At 40.9% G+C, this 17,087-nt stretch overlaps 2 protein-coding genes, 1 long non-coding RNA gene and 1 other non-coding gene across 14 annotated transcripts in view; 2 read left to right on the top strand and 2 right to left on the bottom strand.

Moving 5' to 3' along the window:
- The window catches only part of DRC9 (dynein regulatory complex subunit 9), a 57,383-nt gene that overhangs the window by 1,720 nt on the left and 38,576 nt on the right, over window positions 1-17,087 (top strand). For 2 of the 5 annotated variants that reach the window (XM_086401638.1, XM_086401648.1), the window contains exons 2-3: window positions 10,906-10,972; window positions 12,811-13,078. In XM_086401638.1, coding sequence (XP_086257764.1) covers window positions 10,965-10,972; window positions 12,811-13,078 — 276 coding nt within the window. In that variant the 5' untranslated portion in view covers window positions 10,906-10,964. Of the gene's footprint in view, window positions 1-6,325; window positions 6,442-10,905; window positions 10,973-12,810; window positions 13,079-17,087 lie in introns of those variants that run through there. The other 3 variants (XM_086401630.1, XM_086401655.1, XM_086401659.1) reach the window with 3 other exon arrangements.
- On the top strand, window positions 691-794 carry LOC147379845 (U6 spliceosomal RNA). Its single transcript, XR_015135220.1, has one exon. It is a non-coding gene; the product is annotated as a U6 spliceosomal RNA (small nuclear RNA).
- RPL35A (ribosomal protein L35a) lies at window positions 2,618-6,062 on the bottom strand. 7 transcript variants are annotated; one of them, XM_086401745.1, is made up of 6 exons: window positions 5,989-6,062; window positions 5,834-5,908; window positions 5,356-5,400; window positions 4,982-5,134; window positions 3,902-4,046; window positions 2,618-2,694 (listed from the first exon to the last, which is right to left on the bottom strand). In XM_086401745.1, exons 3-6 carry the CDS (start codon window positions 5,364-5,366, stop codon window positions 2,671-2,673), a joined length of 333 nt encoding a protein of 110 aa, XP_086257871.1. In that variant the 5' UTR covers window positions 5,367-5,400; window positions 5,834-5,908; window positions 5,989-6,062; the 3' UTR covers window positions 2,618-2,670. The 7 variants fall into 7 exon arrangements, with proteins under 7 accessions (XP_086257871.1, XP_086257863.1, XP_086257853.1 ...); XM_086401737.1 differs by lacking the exon at window positions 5,834-5,908; XM_086401727.1 differs by lacking the exon at window positions 5,834-5,908 and having other exon boundaries at window positions 6,034-6,062.
- LOC147379843 (uncharacterized) lies at window positions 6,937-7,200 on the bottom strand. The gene is made up of 2 exons (XR_015164191.1): window positions 7,117-7,200; window positions 6,937-6,982 (listed from the first exon to the last, which is right to left on the bottom strand). It is a non-coding gene; the product is annotated as an uncharacterized LOC147379843 (long non-coding RNA).

The following is a 17,087-nucleotide window of genomic DNA, read 5'->3' as shown; positions in this document are numbered from 1 at the left end:
AAACAAGCAATTCCTCCAATGTAACTTTGTCTTGAGGAGTCTGCACTAAACCAAACCTCTCTATGGGAGCAGATGAAGCCCAATACAGGCTTTCACAAGTGCTACCATTCCATCAGTTTGAGTGTGCATGAATTTGTGCGCAAGGCTTACTTCCAACTGCATTTACTCTGGTTATCCTAGACACTCAGCTTGCTTTTTCAAGTGCCTACCACCTCATTACTCTACCATCATCCCTGGATCTATCCACTGAACTCCTACAACAGAGATGATTTCCTCTCTTCTGTACGCCTAATCCAGACCCCAGTAACTACCTGCTTTCCTAGACATGTTGACAGGTGGGCATTCTCCAGCTTTCTAGAACTCATGAACTCTCCCCTCCCAACCATCTCCTGGTCCCCCAAATTTGTGTAAAGTTACCTGTTCAGCAACCAAAGCTGAGAACATTACTTCTGAAGACTCCTTTCCACAATTGGTTTTAAAATTTGGTTAATGTTTAGTCTATTTCAGTGTGCAAATATCTTAGTTAAGACTGCAAAGCCTGCTTGGTTTTCCCTTCATTTATGCTGGGTTGCACAGGGATCTTTCTAAAATATGAATTTTGTCACCTGTCACTCAAGCTCTTCAATGACACTCTAATACGAGAATATTGTTGGGACATCCTTGGTGGTCCGGTGGTTAAGACTCTGCTTCACACTCACTTTGGAAGCATACAAACTAAAATTGGGATACTACCAAGATTAGCATGGTCCCCACACAAGAATGACACACAAATAGGTGAAGCATCCCATATTAAGAAAGACTCATTTCCACTGCAGGGGGGGGGTGGGTTCGACCCCTTGTTGGAGAACTAAGATCTCATATGCTATGGGTGACACAGTCAAAAACAAAATTAAATACTAATATCCTGGCATCTGGTAGTTTTCTAGACTTTCCAATTACTCCAAATAGGTTTTAGTCACATTATATAACCCAGTTAATTGGTTCCTCAAATGCCTTCTGCTTACACATCAAATTTGGCAAGTGATATTTCATCTGCTCTTCTTGCCTTAACCCAACTTTCCAAGTTCAATTTCCATAAGATCCTACTTAAGAAATTTGAAATGTGGTGGCCTTTAAAGGGTGAGGACAGCATGGTTGCTCAATGATTCCAAAACTGCTGCTTCTTACAACCCACATTGTTTCCCTTATGGCCATGCCTCCCAACAGTTGCTGCTGGACAGCTGCTAGACAACAAAGACTGGCAGTACACATACATATCCAATTTCCCTGACTCTTTTGGCTTCAGGGCCACCATTAAACTAAGTGAAATGTAGAACTGCTATGTTCTACTCATTTTTAAGAGCTCTTAGATAAGCCCACCTAGATAGCATATTCAAAAGCAGAGACACCACTTTGCCAACAAAGGTCCGTCTAGTCAAGTCTATGATTTTTCCTGTGGTCATGTATGGATGTGAGAGTTGGACTGTGAGGAAGGCTGAGAGCCGAAGAATTGATGCTTTTGAACTGTGGTGTTGGGAGGACTTTTGAGTCCCTTGACTGCAAGGAGATCCAACCAGTCCATTCTGAAGGAGATCAGCCCTGGAATTTCTTTGGAAGGACTGATGCTAAAGCTGAAACTCCAGTACTTTGGCCACCTCATGTGAAGAGTTGACTCATTGGAAAAGACTGTTATGCTGGGAGGAATTGGGGGCAGGAGGAGAAGGGGACGACAGAGGATGAGATGGCTGGATGGCATCACCGACTTGATGGACGTGAGTCTGAGTGAACTCTGGTAGTTGGTGATGGACAGGGAGGCCTGGCATGCTGCGATTCATGGGGTCACAAAGAGTCGGACACGACTGAGCGACTGAACTAAGCCCACATACAATTTTAAGTCAAAAGGGGCTCAGTTTGTCAAATTCCCATTATATCGTGCCAAAATATTTCAATCCTGCACTTTACTATATTAAAACATGGAGCCAAAGAAAGAAAGCAACACTGTCTAGGCAATCCTGACCACCCTCTACTAAGATTTTTTTTCTAAGACTTACGGCATTTTGGAGACACTTTCAAGTTACATGTTATTCCCAACCAAGTGTTATATAAATACTGGAATGCTTTGTCCAGTCACAAATCCCAAATATTTCTCACCCATGTTTGTTCAAATAAGACACCAAATACCATGAATATATTCCGCAAATTTCTCCCATCTACCATTTTTAGTCCCCAGGTTTCCCAACCAATCTATATCAAACAAGTGCATGCTATTACAAGGTACTTTAGATCAAAACAAGGTTCTTAATGCCAAGGGCCTAGGTTTGATCACTGGTTGGGGAACAGAAAAAACCCATAAGCCACACAGTGCTGCCAAATTAAAAAATGTTTCCATAGGCTAGGTTCCAGTGCGCCATCACTAGAAACCTTCCAAGATACTCCCACTGTTTCCAACTAAAAATCACTTGTAATCTTCCCCCTACCATTTAAGGTCTTGTATTAAGATACAAGATACATCCATCCTCATCAAAACCCTCCTATAGTCCTATATTCTCTAGGCTCCTGTGTATTCTGTATATGCCTGATAACCACCACCATTTTAGGACTTAGCAACTGTATTCAGGACAAAGAATTTTGTAAGCCATTTAACAAAAGCACAACAGGACAAATCCACACTTTTATTTATTTTCAAGAAGTTTAAATTCTCGAAGGGTACAGCATCTGGGGGGGAAAAGAACACAAGGTACATGTTATATACAAGAGTTACTGAATACCACAACATAAATACGCCTCTCATCCCATTACCTATCTGAGAGGCACCCAATGACTCATATCCTCATGGGAAGGGAACTAATGTTTATAGCCTTCAGTTTCTGAATATTCACTGACTAAGCATCAGTACTGGGAACACAGAGTCCATTTAATTTTGCCTCCTCTAACAATACGGGGGCTTCCCAGGTGGTGGTGTGGTAAAGAATCCGTCTGCCAGTGCAGGAGACAAGTCAGAAAGATACCCTGGAGAAGGGCACAGCAACCCACTCCAGTATCCTTGTCTGAGAAATCCCATGGACAGAGGACTCTGGAGGGCTTCAGTCCATGAGGTCACGTTCGGACCGAAGCAACTTCACTCACATGCATCAACAGTAAAAACCTGCTCTGATGAAAAATTTCAACTGCTCAGCAGGGTTCAGTAGTGCCCTGTGTCCCCAAAGATGTAGCCATATCTATTAAAAATGCATCCTAACTAAAGAAAACAGGAGCCATCCTGTTAGAAAAACCACAGAATCTGGAGTTGAAGGCTTTGCCTGAAGCCTTGGGATGTGAGCATCTGTTAACCTTAATACCCATTTCAAGACTGTCATGATGAAGAGATGGGAGATATTAAGAATTACGTCCAAAAAAAAATAATTATGCCAGGAAAAGGTATACTGAATTTTCATTTTCTAGCAATTACGTCAGAGCCTAATACATATGCCAGAAAACTGTTTAAATAGCTGACCCTTGAATATCCCAGTTTGAACTGCACGTGTCCACTTATACACAGATTTTTTTCAGTAAATACATACTACACAATCTGCAGTTGACTGAATCCACAGATGCAGATGGCAACTGCAAAGTTATAGGTAGATTTCCTACTAGCCCCTAACCCCTGTGTTGTTCAAAGGTCAAATGCTATTCCCCACCACTTCCAGGCAGCTTTAGCAATTACCTAAGCAATTACCAAATTCAATCCATTTGAACCCTTTGCCTTCGCTTTTCACATAATGCCAAGAAAATGTTCCATAATATATTTTCACAGTAGCCGCTAATTTTACAGCCTGAACTATTGGTGACATTTTATTATCACAATAGTCCTTAGTGGTCCAAGCCGAACCCCTTGAGCTTAGTTTGATTCCACAAGGTTCCATGCTGTTAACAATGTACTTACCACACGAATTCTGTGTCCAATGGCCTTAGCAGGAAGGTTGCTTCGGAATTTGGCACGAACCATGCCACTGTTTCCATGAGCTCGAGTTATCTTTCCCCAGATTACTCTGGTTTTGTTAGGTTTTCCACCAGGAGTTACTGTGTTGCTGATTTTAAGACGATTAAAATAAAAAAGGCATGAGAACCCACAGACCCAATATAGTGTGGTGCAAAATCAAGATGACTTCTAGATCAGTGGCCCTCAACCCCAGTTAACCACTTAATTCACTTGAGAAATAAATGCTAATAGCTGTAATAGTGGAGAGGGCAGGGGGTAGATGAAATAGGGGACAAAAAATCTGAGTATAGGGAGAGAAACTTGTTTGTAATTGTAAACAGCCAGGGAAGGCATTACTAAAAAGCTAATGCTGGAAAAAAGACTGGAAGGTAAGGGAACAGCTTGTGTTAAAATAAAAATATATAACCAAGATGAATCTTAGCTGGGTTAAGAGAAAATACAGGGAGCCCTAAATGCATAAAGTCTTAGAAGCTCCTTAATGACTTCAGCTTTTAACCATATGAGGGGACCAGCTGGAGTTTCAGCAGAAGTATAAATGATCTGACTTATAATTAAAAATCTCACAGGATCTCTCTGGTTGCAGCAGGAAAAGGGGCTGAAGGAGATGAAAGCATTCCCCAAAGATCTTTTTTAAAAGTTAAAAAACAACAGTCCACCCATTTCTTCCACCTCTCCCTCAGCCTCTATCCCAAAAGTTTTAACTGAGTTGGAATGGGTTTAAGAACCAGTACTCTAGAGAGAGACTATCTTTAAGCATCCATAAAAAATACAACAAGAGATCAACAAAATGAATTAAGGTACATGAAAAATGCTCTACAAAACCTTAAAATCATAAGAAGCTGACTCCTCCTTTCAAACAATTAACAGCTGTAATTTTTCTAAGTGCAGTAGACATCTACATCCAACACTACCCTAAAGTTGCTTAAAATCCCAAAGTAAAAACCACAACCGTGTCAATTACTTTACCAACTTAAAATGAGACAAATCAAGTAAAAAGTCCAGAGTATAATACTATACACTTACTTCTTTGCTTTGTACACATAAGCACATCTCTTGCCTAAATAGAATTCAGTTTCATCTCGAGCATATACACCTTCAATTTTCAGGAGAGCAGTGTGTTCCCTTTGGTTCCGTAGACCCCGTTTATAGCCAGCAAAAATGGCCTTGGACCACAGCCTAAGACAAAATACATTGTTAATTCTAAGCTGTTAAAAGATCTCATTTAACTTCAACAAGCAACAGGTATGGTTTGACTTGTGATGATCCCCACCTAAATTTACCTATACCAAACATCTATTTTTTTTTCCCCCACCAGACTTAAACTTACATTTATGATCACGCCTAATAAACAACAAGTACACTGTTAAGTAGAAAGCAATGATATTTAAAACACATACCTTCCAGACATATTTGTCGTTTTAGAAGTCCCGTTCCCAGCAGGCCTTAAAACAAAAATAATAATCAGTTTAAAACCCTGCAATGCCCGTTTCCCACCTACTAGCTTCCTGTGGAACAGCACCCCAAACTCAAAGAATGCTGGATGAGCAAGCAAACGCCAAAATGAAGATAAAAACTAAAGTGGCAAGATTCTACACTATAAGATATAACTCCTAGAAACACCAAAATAGTCTTACGAAAATTTATCCTACGATCACTACGAAAAAACGAAGGTCAAGAAGCCAGAGAACGCAGAGAACCCTTTTACACACTGAACGGGAAAGAAAAGCTAAGGGAAGACATAGTAAACATGCAAAAAACAGGTTTGAGGTGGCAGTAAGTGGACAAAGAACCCTGCCTAAGGGTGCCGCTGCTGCCAGACAAAATGCATCTATTTTATATTTTACTCCGCTAGGGCCCGGAAGCAACTGGGGTTACCGGAGCACCCATTCTCGGAGGCCAGGGGACCAGCACCATCAGTCCCATATCTCCTCCATCCTGTGCTCCCTGTTGCTGGAAATCACAGAAATCGTTAGCTGATAGAGCCTCGGAGTCACACCAGTGCCTCGTCCAAGAGATATAGCCGAGCCTACCCCACTTATTTGCCCCCAAAGCTCAGCTGCAGGAACTCCACACACCTTCACAGGGTCCAAGATGGCTGAAAGAGACCAGCGAGGACCCGCCGCGTGGCCTTGTGGGTAAACACATCCCCGCCCCGCTCCCGTTTAGGTAACTTCCGCGACCGCCAAAAAACTAAGCCTCAGAAATCGCCTTCTGACTGAAATAAACCACGTTCAAAATCATCTGTACAATTCTTTCCCTAAGTCCTTTTATGTTTGTAAGCTGCAAATGTATTATTTTGGAACACAAGGAGGCAAAGTGGTAGCCAGCTAAAAGAGAAGAAAAGGTCCTCCGAAGCTGTCCGTTGCCATAGAAACACCTTAGCTTGGTTCCGACGGCATCCGGGGGTGTAGTTGGCAAAGTGAAGCCGGAGGGGAGGACGACCTACGCTTCGAGTACCCTAGAACTGATTCGCCAACAAGGGGGTATTTTTTCTTCTTACTTACCACTTAGGAATAGGGCAAACGGAAGCTCTCGGATCCTAGCCTGGAAGAGAAAGACCGCGAGCAAGAAAGCAGGAGGAGAAAGCTCTTACTTCTCTATACCTTTCCTACCCCTTTGCGTGCTTGTGTACTCAGTCGTGTCTATTTGCGACTCTGCACCGTCCTCCACCAGGCTCCCTTGCCCATGGGATTCTCTAGGCAAGAGTACTGGAGTGGGTTGCCAGGCTCTCCTCCAAGGGATCTTCCCCACCCAAGGAGCTTACCCGCATCTCTTGGATTGGCCGGCGTGTTCGTTACTACCAGCGCCACCTGGGAAGCCCTCTTCTGCCTTTCTGCGTCCTTGTTCAGTCGTGTCCGACTCTTTGCGACCCTATGGACTGTAGCGCGCCAGGCTCCTCTGTCCATGGGAAGAAGAACCTCCTCTTGCCTCCTCTCTCCAGGCAAGAATACTGGAATGGGTTGCCATTCCCTCCTTCAGGGGATCTCTCCAATCCAGGGATCAAACCAGCGTCTCCTTTGGCTCCTGCATTGCAAGCGGATTCTTTACCCATTGAGCCACCTGGAACGCTCGCCCCCCCGCCTCCCGCCTTACCACCCGTTTAATCCTTTCCTCCTTTTACTCCTTTATCTCTTTCGAGAAATGACTTAAGTTCTTACCGCCATTCTTCGTTTTGACTCTGAGGGTGAACACAGCCCTGACAAAGCCTTGTTGCCTTTTAAGGAGAACTCAGCTGCCAAAAGACTTTCCTGGTGGCTCACCGGTAAAAAAAAAAAAAAAAAAAAAATCCCCCTGCCAATGCAGGAGACGCGGGTTCCATCCCTGGGTTGGGAAGATGCCCTGGAGAAGGAAATGACAACCCACTCCAGTATTCTTGCCTGGGAAATCCCATGGACAGTGGAGCCTGCCAGTCTAGAGTCCATGGGGTCGCAAAAAAGTTGGACACGACTTAACAACGACAGGAGTTGCTAAACTCCAAGTGCCCATCACCTAGCCCAAGTGCAATTGGTCTTCAGTAAATATTTGTGCACTGGAATGGGATAGCTTAGTGGATGCCAGAGATTTACCTTTCTAATTATTGCACATTTATTTGTGTTGCTCTATGGATTCATTCATTTTTTCCAACAGTTTGTTGAATGACTGACTGCCATGTACAAAATTTTGTTCTTGGCTTGGAGGATGCTGCAGTAAACAGAACAACAGAAATCTGTGCCCTCATGGAGCTTACATCCTAGTAGGACAGCAAGACAACGAGCGAGTAAAATGTAAAATATATGGCACATTAGAAGGTGGTGTGAGAAAAAAATTGTTCATGGAGCTTGGCTCCAGTTGGGCTAAGAGATAAATACATAGCAAAATGCCACTGATTGAAGCTGGTACCTGATGGACCAGTAGGACTTTACAAGGTGAAGAGGTTAGGGGAAGAGTGGTTCAAGCTGAAAGAATAGCATATGCAAAAGCCCTGAGTTAGAAGGGAGCATGATTCCTTAGAAGAAAGAAGCCCATTGAAGCTGGAACCATGAGAGCAGTAAAAGGGCAGCCTAGATGGATCTGGAGAGGAACAGAGGAGCAGGCCCTATGGTCCAAGTTAAGAATTTTATTTTTTTCCTCAAGTTAATGGGAAACCATTGAGAGTTTCTAAGAAATACAATGAAATTTTCAATTTTATAAGATGAGCCCTTTATTTCAAAAAGATCACTTAATTTGGAAGCTGTTAGAGTAGTTCAAGCAAGAAACAACAGCTAGATTCAGCAGGGTATTGGGTGAAATAGAAATTGAAAGTAAAATCCACAGGACCTGGTGATGATTTGAATTGGGGAAATGCTGATGTCAGGATGAAGGAGGAAGCAGAAATGACTCCTGAGTTTCTAGTGTTGAGGAATGAGCAGCCAGAACTTGAAAGCACTAAGCATAGGCCTTTATTACTTATGTGAGGCATACTTACTGATGCCCCAGGCCTGAAAAATGGAAAAATAAAGAACAACGCAGCAAAAGAACAAAATCTTAATAGCATATTAACTTGCTTCTAAGACTGCCTTTGTACTGGAAAATTTAGCGAGTTTGGAATATCTTTTTTTTTCCAATTTATGTAAAGATTCTTTCAGTTCAGTTCAGTCGTTCAGTCTTGTCCGACTCTTTGCAACCCCATGAATTGCAGCACGCCAGTCCTCCCTGTCCTTCACCAACTCCCGGAGTCCACCCAAACTCATGTCCATTGAGTCGGTGATGCCATCCAACCATCTCATCCTCTGTTGTCCCCTTCTCCTGCCCTCAATCTTTCCCAGCATCAGGGTCTTTTCAAATGTGTCAGTTCTTCAAATCAGGTGGCCAAAGTATTGGAGTTTCAAGTTCAACATCAGTCCTTCCAATGAGCACCCAGGACTGATCTCCTTTAGGATGGACTGGTTGGATCTCCTTGCAGTCCAAGGGACTCTCAAGAGTCTTCTCCAACACCACAGTTCAAAAGCATCAATTCTTCGGCGCTCAGCTTTCTTCACAGTCCAACTATCACATCCATACATGCTGCTACTGCTGCTAAGTCGCTTCAGTCGTGTCCGACTCTATGCGACCTCATAGATGGCAGCCCACTAGGCTCCTCTGTCCATGGGATTCTCCAGGCAAGAATACGGGCATGGGTTGCCATTTCCTTCTCCAATGCATGAAAGTGAAAAGTGAAAGTGAAGTTGCTCAGTCATGCCCGACTCTTAGCGACCCCATGGACTGCAGCCTACCAGGCTCCTCTGTACATGGGATTTTCCAGGCGAGAGTACTGGAGTGGGTTGCCATTGCCTTCTCCATCCATACATGACCACTGGAAAAACCATAGCCTTGACTAGATGGACCTTTGTTGACAAAGTAATGTCTCGGCTTTTTAATATGCTGTCTAGGTTGGTCATAACTTTCCTTCCAAGGAGTAAGCGTCTTTTAATTTCATGGCTGCAGTCACTATCTGCAGTGATTTTGGAGCCTGAAAAAATAAAGTCAGCCACTGTTTCCACTGCTTCCCTATATATTTGCCATGAAGTGATGGGACCGGGTGCCACGATCTTAGTTTTCTGAATGTTGAGCTTTAAGCTAACTTTTTCACTCTCCTCTTTCACTTTCATCAAGAGGCTTTTTAGTTCCTCTTCACTTTCTGCTGTAAGGGTGGTGTCATCTGCATACCTGAGATTATTGATATTTCTCCCAGCAATCTTGATTCCAGCTTGTGCTTCCTCCAGCCCAGCGTTTCTCATGATGTACTCTGCATATAAGTTAAATAAGCAGGGTGACAATATACAGCCTTGACGTACTCCTTTTCCTATTTGGAACCAGTCTGTTGTTCCATGTCCAGTTCTAACTTGCTTCCTGACCTGCATACAGGTTTCTCAAGGGGCAGGTCAGGTGGTCTGGTATGCCCATCTCTTTCATAATTTTCCACAGTTTATTGTGATCCACACAGTCAAAGGCTCTGGCATAGTCAATAAAGCAGAAATAGATGTTTTTCTGGAACTCTCTTGCCTTTTCGATGATCCAGCAGATGTTGGATCTCTGGTTCCTCTGCCTTTTCTAAAACCAGCTTGAACATCTATAATATTCTTTCAGTTTTGCATATAAAATGTTTGTTGCATGGGACATACTTGTACCACCCTCCTAAGGATCACTTTATTGTAGACGAGATCATACTGGAAACTGACTATTCACTGTCTGCTCTGTATATGGCAAAATTCTCCGTAGTCTGTTCTCATTGTAAAGCTTATTTAACCAGAAAGGACTTCCCTTTACTGAGGAAGGATAACATATCGATAGCAGTATTAAACTTATTTTCAGGATAAATAGTTTTTCTAGGTATAATGGCAATTGTTTTTCTGGATGCAATAAATTCTGTTAATCTAGCAGATAGGGGAATGGAACCATCAAATATTTTAGTAATCAGAATAACAGAAAAGTAAATCTGTTGTATATGGAGATTACCAGTTAATACTCAGAATATAATTTAAAAACATACAAAAGACATATTGGACATTGGTGGTGGTGGTTGAGTTGCTAAGTCATGTCCATGTGAACTGTAGCCTACCAGGCTCCTCTGTCCATGGGATATCTCAGGCAAGAATTCTGGAATGTGTTGCCATTTCTTTCTGTAGGGGATCTTTCTGACCCGGAGATCAAACACATATCTCCTGCATTGCAGTCAGATTCTTTATTGCTGAGCCACCAGGGAAGCCCTACATTGGCATTAATTTGCCTTAAGAAACATGAAGATTGCATTTATCTGCCAGTAGTTAAGCTGGACACTAAATAGACCTGTGCCATTTGATGGCAATGATTCTTCCATCTGATACTGCTCTGCAAAGCTAAAGGGGATAAGCCACAGCTCTTGTACTTCTTTTTCTCTTAGTGGGAGGGTATAGAGATAAATGTCATTCAACACTCCCTTAAACTAATCTCAATGTTTTTTCCCACTTTAGGTGATTGCATTTCCGTGAGATTATAATGTACCAAGAAAATTAAAACTAACTCAAGAAGAATGGAAGAGTATGTTCCAAATTCCAGTTGATTATATATATTTATGAAATGACTTATATTAAATTTCTGTGTATTATTTACCCTAGCTGTGTAACAAATTACTCCAAAACTTAGTGACTTAAAAATATAAATGTTTTATTATTTCACATAGTTTCTGAAGGTCAGGAATTTGGGAGTAGCTTGGTTATATGGGTCAAGAATTGAGGAGCAGCTTAGTGGGATGGTTCTGTTTTGGGGTTTCTTATAAGCTGAAGTTGGTCAGGGCTGCAATCATCTGAAGACTTGACTGGGGCTAGGGTATCCACTCCAAGATGCTCGTTTACAGAGTTGGCAAGTTGATGCTGTCTTTTGTCAAGAGGCCTTAGTTCCTCACTCTCATGAGACTTTTCATAGGGCTTCTGAAGTATCCTCATGACAAGGCATCTGGATTCCCACAGAGTGAGAGATTTGAGAAAATGATAGAGAAACTTTAATGTCTCAAAATCACCTGGTCTTGGAAGCCACAATATCCTTTTGCTTGTATAGGTTAGTCCTATTCAGTGTGGTGAAGACCACAGAAGGGCATGAGTACAAGAAGGTGAGACTCATATGGGCCACCTTGAGAATGGCTACTCCATTCCACTTTTTGCTGATTGAAATGGAGCAGGGCCCTGTAGGGCTCCCAGGCATGGAGGCCTTTCTGTCTCCCATTTCTTGTAGGCAAGACTCCAGCATTATAACTTTCCTTGAGTTCCAAAGGGCAGATTTGAACAGTTGCTAATCAAGGGTGTATGTGCTAAGTTGCTTCAGTCATGTCCCATTCTTTGCGACCCCATGGACTGTGGCCCTCCAGGCTCCTCTGTCCATGGGGATTCTCCAGGCAAGAATACTGGAGTAGGGTGCCATTTCCTTTTCCAGGGGATCTTCCCTACCCAGAGATCGAACCAGCACCTCTTATGTCTCCTGCATTGGCAGGTGGGTTCTTTACCATGGGAGCCACCTGGGAAGCTAATCAAGGGAAAGTGAAAATGAAAAGTAGCCCAGTCGTGTCCTACTCTTTGCAACCCCCTGGACTATACAGTCCATGGAATTCTCCAGGCCAGAATACTGGAGTGGGTAGCCTTTCCCTTCTCCAGGGGACCTTCCTAAACCAGGGATGGAACCCAGGTCTCCCGCATTGCAGGTGGATTCTTTACCAACTAAGCTATCAGGGAAGCCCAATCAAGGGAGAAGCAGCCAAAAATCACCAGAGGCAAGATGAAAGGGAACAGAGAAGCTCATCAAGATTAGAAGACCCACCACCTAAAATGAGATTAAGAAAGTGCAAATTCTGCCCACACTGTAATCTTGTTAGAGACCCCACCTTTGACCCTCATCAAATTCTCTAGGGTTGGGACTCTTGGTTTTTTGAGACAGAACATGGTTTTAGGTTCCTTTTTGCCTGGCAAAGCAATAAAGCTAGCTATCCTTTTCTCCACCCCAAACTCTGTCTCCAGGATTTGATTTGGCACCCGGTGTACAGAGAGGCTCAGCTTTCAGTTAACATAACCATGAGACAGTTTTGGTTAGCACCTGAAAATGTTGCTAGAAAAAAAGTTTATTTGGCTCAAGTTCAAACTGGTTAAGCATAGTCAAATAGCAGGGGCTTCACATCTTTTATGAACAATAAGTTGCTTTTCTTTGGGAAGTCAGAATGTTACTGGGGGTTATTAAGCAGAATCATCTGCAAAGTACTTGCGTTCATTCTCTTGAGTATATGGCAAAATGGACTTTACAGGAACCCATCTACATGCTGCCTGTGTTTTTGGATTTAAGTCATTTTAAACATTTGATGGCTGACTTATTTTTTTCCTTCCTTCTTTCTTTAGAGGTCTGGAAGCCTCAAATCTTCCTCCAGAAGCTTGGCCTTCTGAAGTGACGGTGTCAGTGACAGGAGAACCACCTAATACTTCTGTAGAAGAAAAGGAAGAAACAGCCAAAGAAGCAGTCATAGAAACCAGCCCAGAAATCATGAAGCCGCTATCCATTCTAGACGTGCTGAGGATCTCTGCAGTTCTGGAGGACACCACAGACCAGCTCTCCATTCTAAACTATATCATGCCAGTTCAGTATGAAAAAAGACAAAGCATCAGCATGGTATATACATTCACCATTACTTAATTTTTGCTTTCTCTTTATCTCTCCATCATTTGCAGTACCTACGCCATTCAATTCAACTTGGGGAATAGCACCTTCTAGTCAGGTAAAGGGCGACAGTAATTATCTGAGATATGTACTCTCAGTTAATGGAGTGAAATAGACATAGCTCACAGTACATCTCACAAAATATCCTTTTCTCCTGATATACTGGTGTTATTCTAAAAAGTCCATAGATAAGTCAGTATAAATACAATATATATACTGAGGAGATAAATAATTGTGTTGTCTTATTTGTCTTGTATTGGTATTTGTCAGCTGGCAACCCACTCCAGTATTCTTGCCTAGAGAATCCCCATGGACAGAGGAACCTGGTGGGCTACAGTCCATGGGGTTGCAGAGTTGGACTGAGCGATTAAGCACAACAGCACAAAAGCTAACTGAACACCAGGGGGAGGAAATTCAACTGGACCCTGTCAACACTGCTTTCATCTAAAATGACTTTGTCATTGCTAAATATGTTGCAATCTGCTTTTCTGAATATCCAGCCGCATTATTGCATCAGCCATTATATTTTCAATGATGTTATGGATTCCTCCCTCAAAGCACCACTGAGTTACAAAAAACTCAACTTGGTAGTGAGCGAAATCTTTCATAAATTCTTAAGCCCTTAAACCAGAAACAATTTTTAAGTACAAATTTTATTACATTTTATTTTAAGTACATATTTATTAAGTTTAACAAAATTATATAATTTGTACAGAATATATCTGATTCTGTGATAAATGCAACTTGCTATAAAAATGGGAGGGTAAATTAATTTTCATGTCTAATAGAAAAGAAGTCCATATTTACTGTGACTAGAAAATTAAATTTCCCTTTAATTGCCCCTTACAATTTTATAATTATTATTATTATTATTACTACTGCTATATTTATAAACTGGATTCACAAAACTTTTATTAGAGTTTTAAAAGTGGATTTGAAGTTACAGGATCATTATAGTTGAATTGTGCAATAAGCAATTCATTTCACTTTCTCAGTCTTAGTTTTCTCATTTATGAATGAATTGTGGTGGAGTTTTAACTAAATGAGCCCTTCTAATACTAACATTCTATGAGTTTTAGGGTGATTTTAAAACATTATGGGTATTATAGGAATTTTGCAACAAATTAGTTTCCTTATTAATTTATGAAAAGCAAAGACATCTGGAAATCCAAGAACTAAACCTTTCAGTACACTTAAAATTAGTCTAATTCTTAAATTGTTTGTTAACAGATAGTACAGAAGAGACATTAACCTCACTAAATATCTTCAGTTAACAAGATAAAGTTTTCTCAATGATATTTACTGTTAGGCTTTAAAAAGGGTACTTTTCCATCATAGAAACTCAAGAGAGAAAGAAAAATACAAATTTATAAACAACATTCAGTAGTGGTCACCATTCCAGTACATAAAAGAACAAAATTTCTCCAGTTTTATTCTGGTTTATGATCTTCACCCACAAAATTTTCTGACATGACAGAGAGAAGTCCTGCTTATGATTTTATAGAAATATAAATAGTAAAGGTTTGTACTCTTATTCTGATTAATAGAACTTAAAAGCCCCTTTCAGAATATGTTAGTTATATAACTTTTAAAACTGTGACTCTTAAAATAATTTTTCATTTTATAGTATTATAGTTGTTCTAACTCACAAATTTTTACAGTACCATTGCCCTGCATAAGATAAATATTTAAAAACCTTAGTACTAATGTGGATGTTTTCTTTCTTTAAAAGCTTCACGTTGTTGAGCTTTACAGTAACAACACTGGGATGAAAGTTTAGTTAGCATTATCCCTCTTCCACAACCATTTTTATAACTAAAGAATCATGAAATGGAATTATGAAAAACATACTAATGTACTAAGTTCTACCAGAAGTGGGAGTAATTGATCTGAACTTTGGAAAGAGCTCCCTTGCAGGGAATACTGTTCTTATTTTTTCCCTTAGGATCTAACACCCTCCCGTACAAGGAGGTGAATGGGCCAGAATATTTAGCTAGTTCCTTTAAGTTCTCTTCTAAAAACTCATATTTATTTCTAGTAATCTGTTCATCAGGCCATTTGACACATTTGCTTCCTTTTCCAGATGCCCGAGCACAAAGGTAGAGGAACGATGGTTAGGGCGATCAGAAAGAACAAACTTTCCAGGTCTTAGGTTTCCCATTCCCTCCCTAGACTAGAAAATCTAGAGTAATAACCATCCACACACTTAAAGCTTTATTTATGCATAGAGCATCTGGTCCCATCACTTCATGGGAAATCGATGGGGAAACAGTGGAAACAGTGTCAGACTTTATTTTTTTGGGCTCCAAAATCACTACAGATGGTGATTGCAGCCATGAAATTAAAAGACGCTTACTCCTTGGAAGGAGAGTTATGACCAACCTAGATAGCATATTCAAAAGCAGAGACATTACTTTGCCAACCAAGGTCCGTCTAGTCAAGGCTATGGTTTTTCCAGTGGTCATGTATGGATGTGAGAGTTGGACTGTGAAGAAAGCTGAGCACCGAAGAATTGATGCTTTTGAACCGTGGTGTTGGAGAAGACTCTTGAGAGTCCCTTGGACTGCAAGGCGATCTAACCAGTCCATCCTAAAGATCAGCCCTGGGATTTCTTTGGAAGGAATGATGCTAAAGCTGAAACTCCAGTACTTTGGCCACCTCATGCGAAGAATTGACTCATTGGAAAAGACTCTGATGCTGGGAGGGTTTGGGGGCAGGAGGAGAAGGGGATGACAGAGGATGAGATGGCTGGATGGCATTACTGACTCGATGGACGTGAGTCTGAGTGAACTCCGGGAGTTGGTGATGGACAGGGAGGCCTGGCGTGCTGTGATTCATGGAGTCGCAAAGAGTCGGACACGACTGAGTGACTGAACTGACTGAACTGAATTTTCAATTTAATTGTTGGAATTCTATGGTTTCTGTTCTCTTTGTAGTCAGTCATATCAATTTTAATTGAAAGGAGTATTTTAAAATTTAATTCTTATTTAATGTAGCATTTTTTTTTTGTACTTGCATATGTGTGTTTTCCTCAGATCTGAATCTTTGCTTGCTGTTGATAAAGGAAAAATGCTGTTGAGTGTGTGTTTATTAATCTTTATTGATAGTTTTTTTTTTAAAACTAATCTAATTGAAGTTTAGCTAAGGAAGACCTAGGCTTTTATGCAAATAAAACTCTTCTGTGCATAGGACCAGCTGAAGAATTTAAGTAATCATATCAAATGTTGAACTTACATGGTTCTGTGTAGTGTTCTAAATGCCCTTTTTCTTTCTTTTTCTCCTTCCTTCCTTTTTTTCTTTCCTCAATAACTGCAAGATGGCAAGTACTATTATTATCCCTATTTTATCAATAGGAAAATGGAGGCATAGAGATATTAAATAGTTGTCTAAAGTCAATGTGGTTTAGTAACAGGGCCAGGATTTAAACAAGGAAGTCTGGTTTCAGAGTCCCATATGTACTGCATAATTGCTATGTTATATGGTTTCCCATTGGCTCAAGGTTTTAGCCACAGATTAAATAGGAATCATCAACTTAAAGATGTATCCTGTCCCAGTTGAAAGATGGTAATGCTTACCTCTTACTATTCAAGTTTGGGTCTGAAAAATAATTTTTTTTGGCTTTTCCCCACATGAACTTCGAAATCTATACCGCACCACTAATACACTATTGGCTCCTACTCTTTGGTATGATTCTCTTTTAATTCTTTATACAGTGGACCCTCCATATCTGTGGGTTCCACATCTGCAGATTCAAGCAACCATGGATCAAAAATATTCAGAAAAAAATTCCAATAAGTTCCCAAAAGCATAACTTGAATTTGCTGTTTGCTGGCAGCTATATACATAGTATTTACATTGTTTTAGTATTATAGGTCATCTAGAGATTATTTAAAGTATATGAGAGGATGTAAACAGGTTATATACAAATACTATGCCATTTTACATAAGGGACTTCAGGATC

This window comes from Bos grunniens, chromosome 1 (assembly GCF_055505025.1).
Source record: "Bos grunniens cultivar Pamir isolate PY7600 chromosome 1, Bosgru_T2T1.0, whole genome shotgun sequence".
NCBI lineage: Eukaryota > Metazoa > Chordata > Mammalia > Artiodactyla > Bovidae > Bos > Bos grunniens.
The sequence above is the reverse complement of the archived record's forward strand: the minus strand, read 5'-3'. Positions and strand labels throughout refer to the sequence as shown.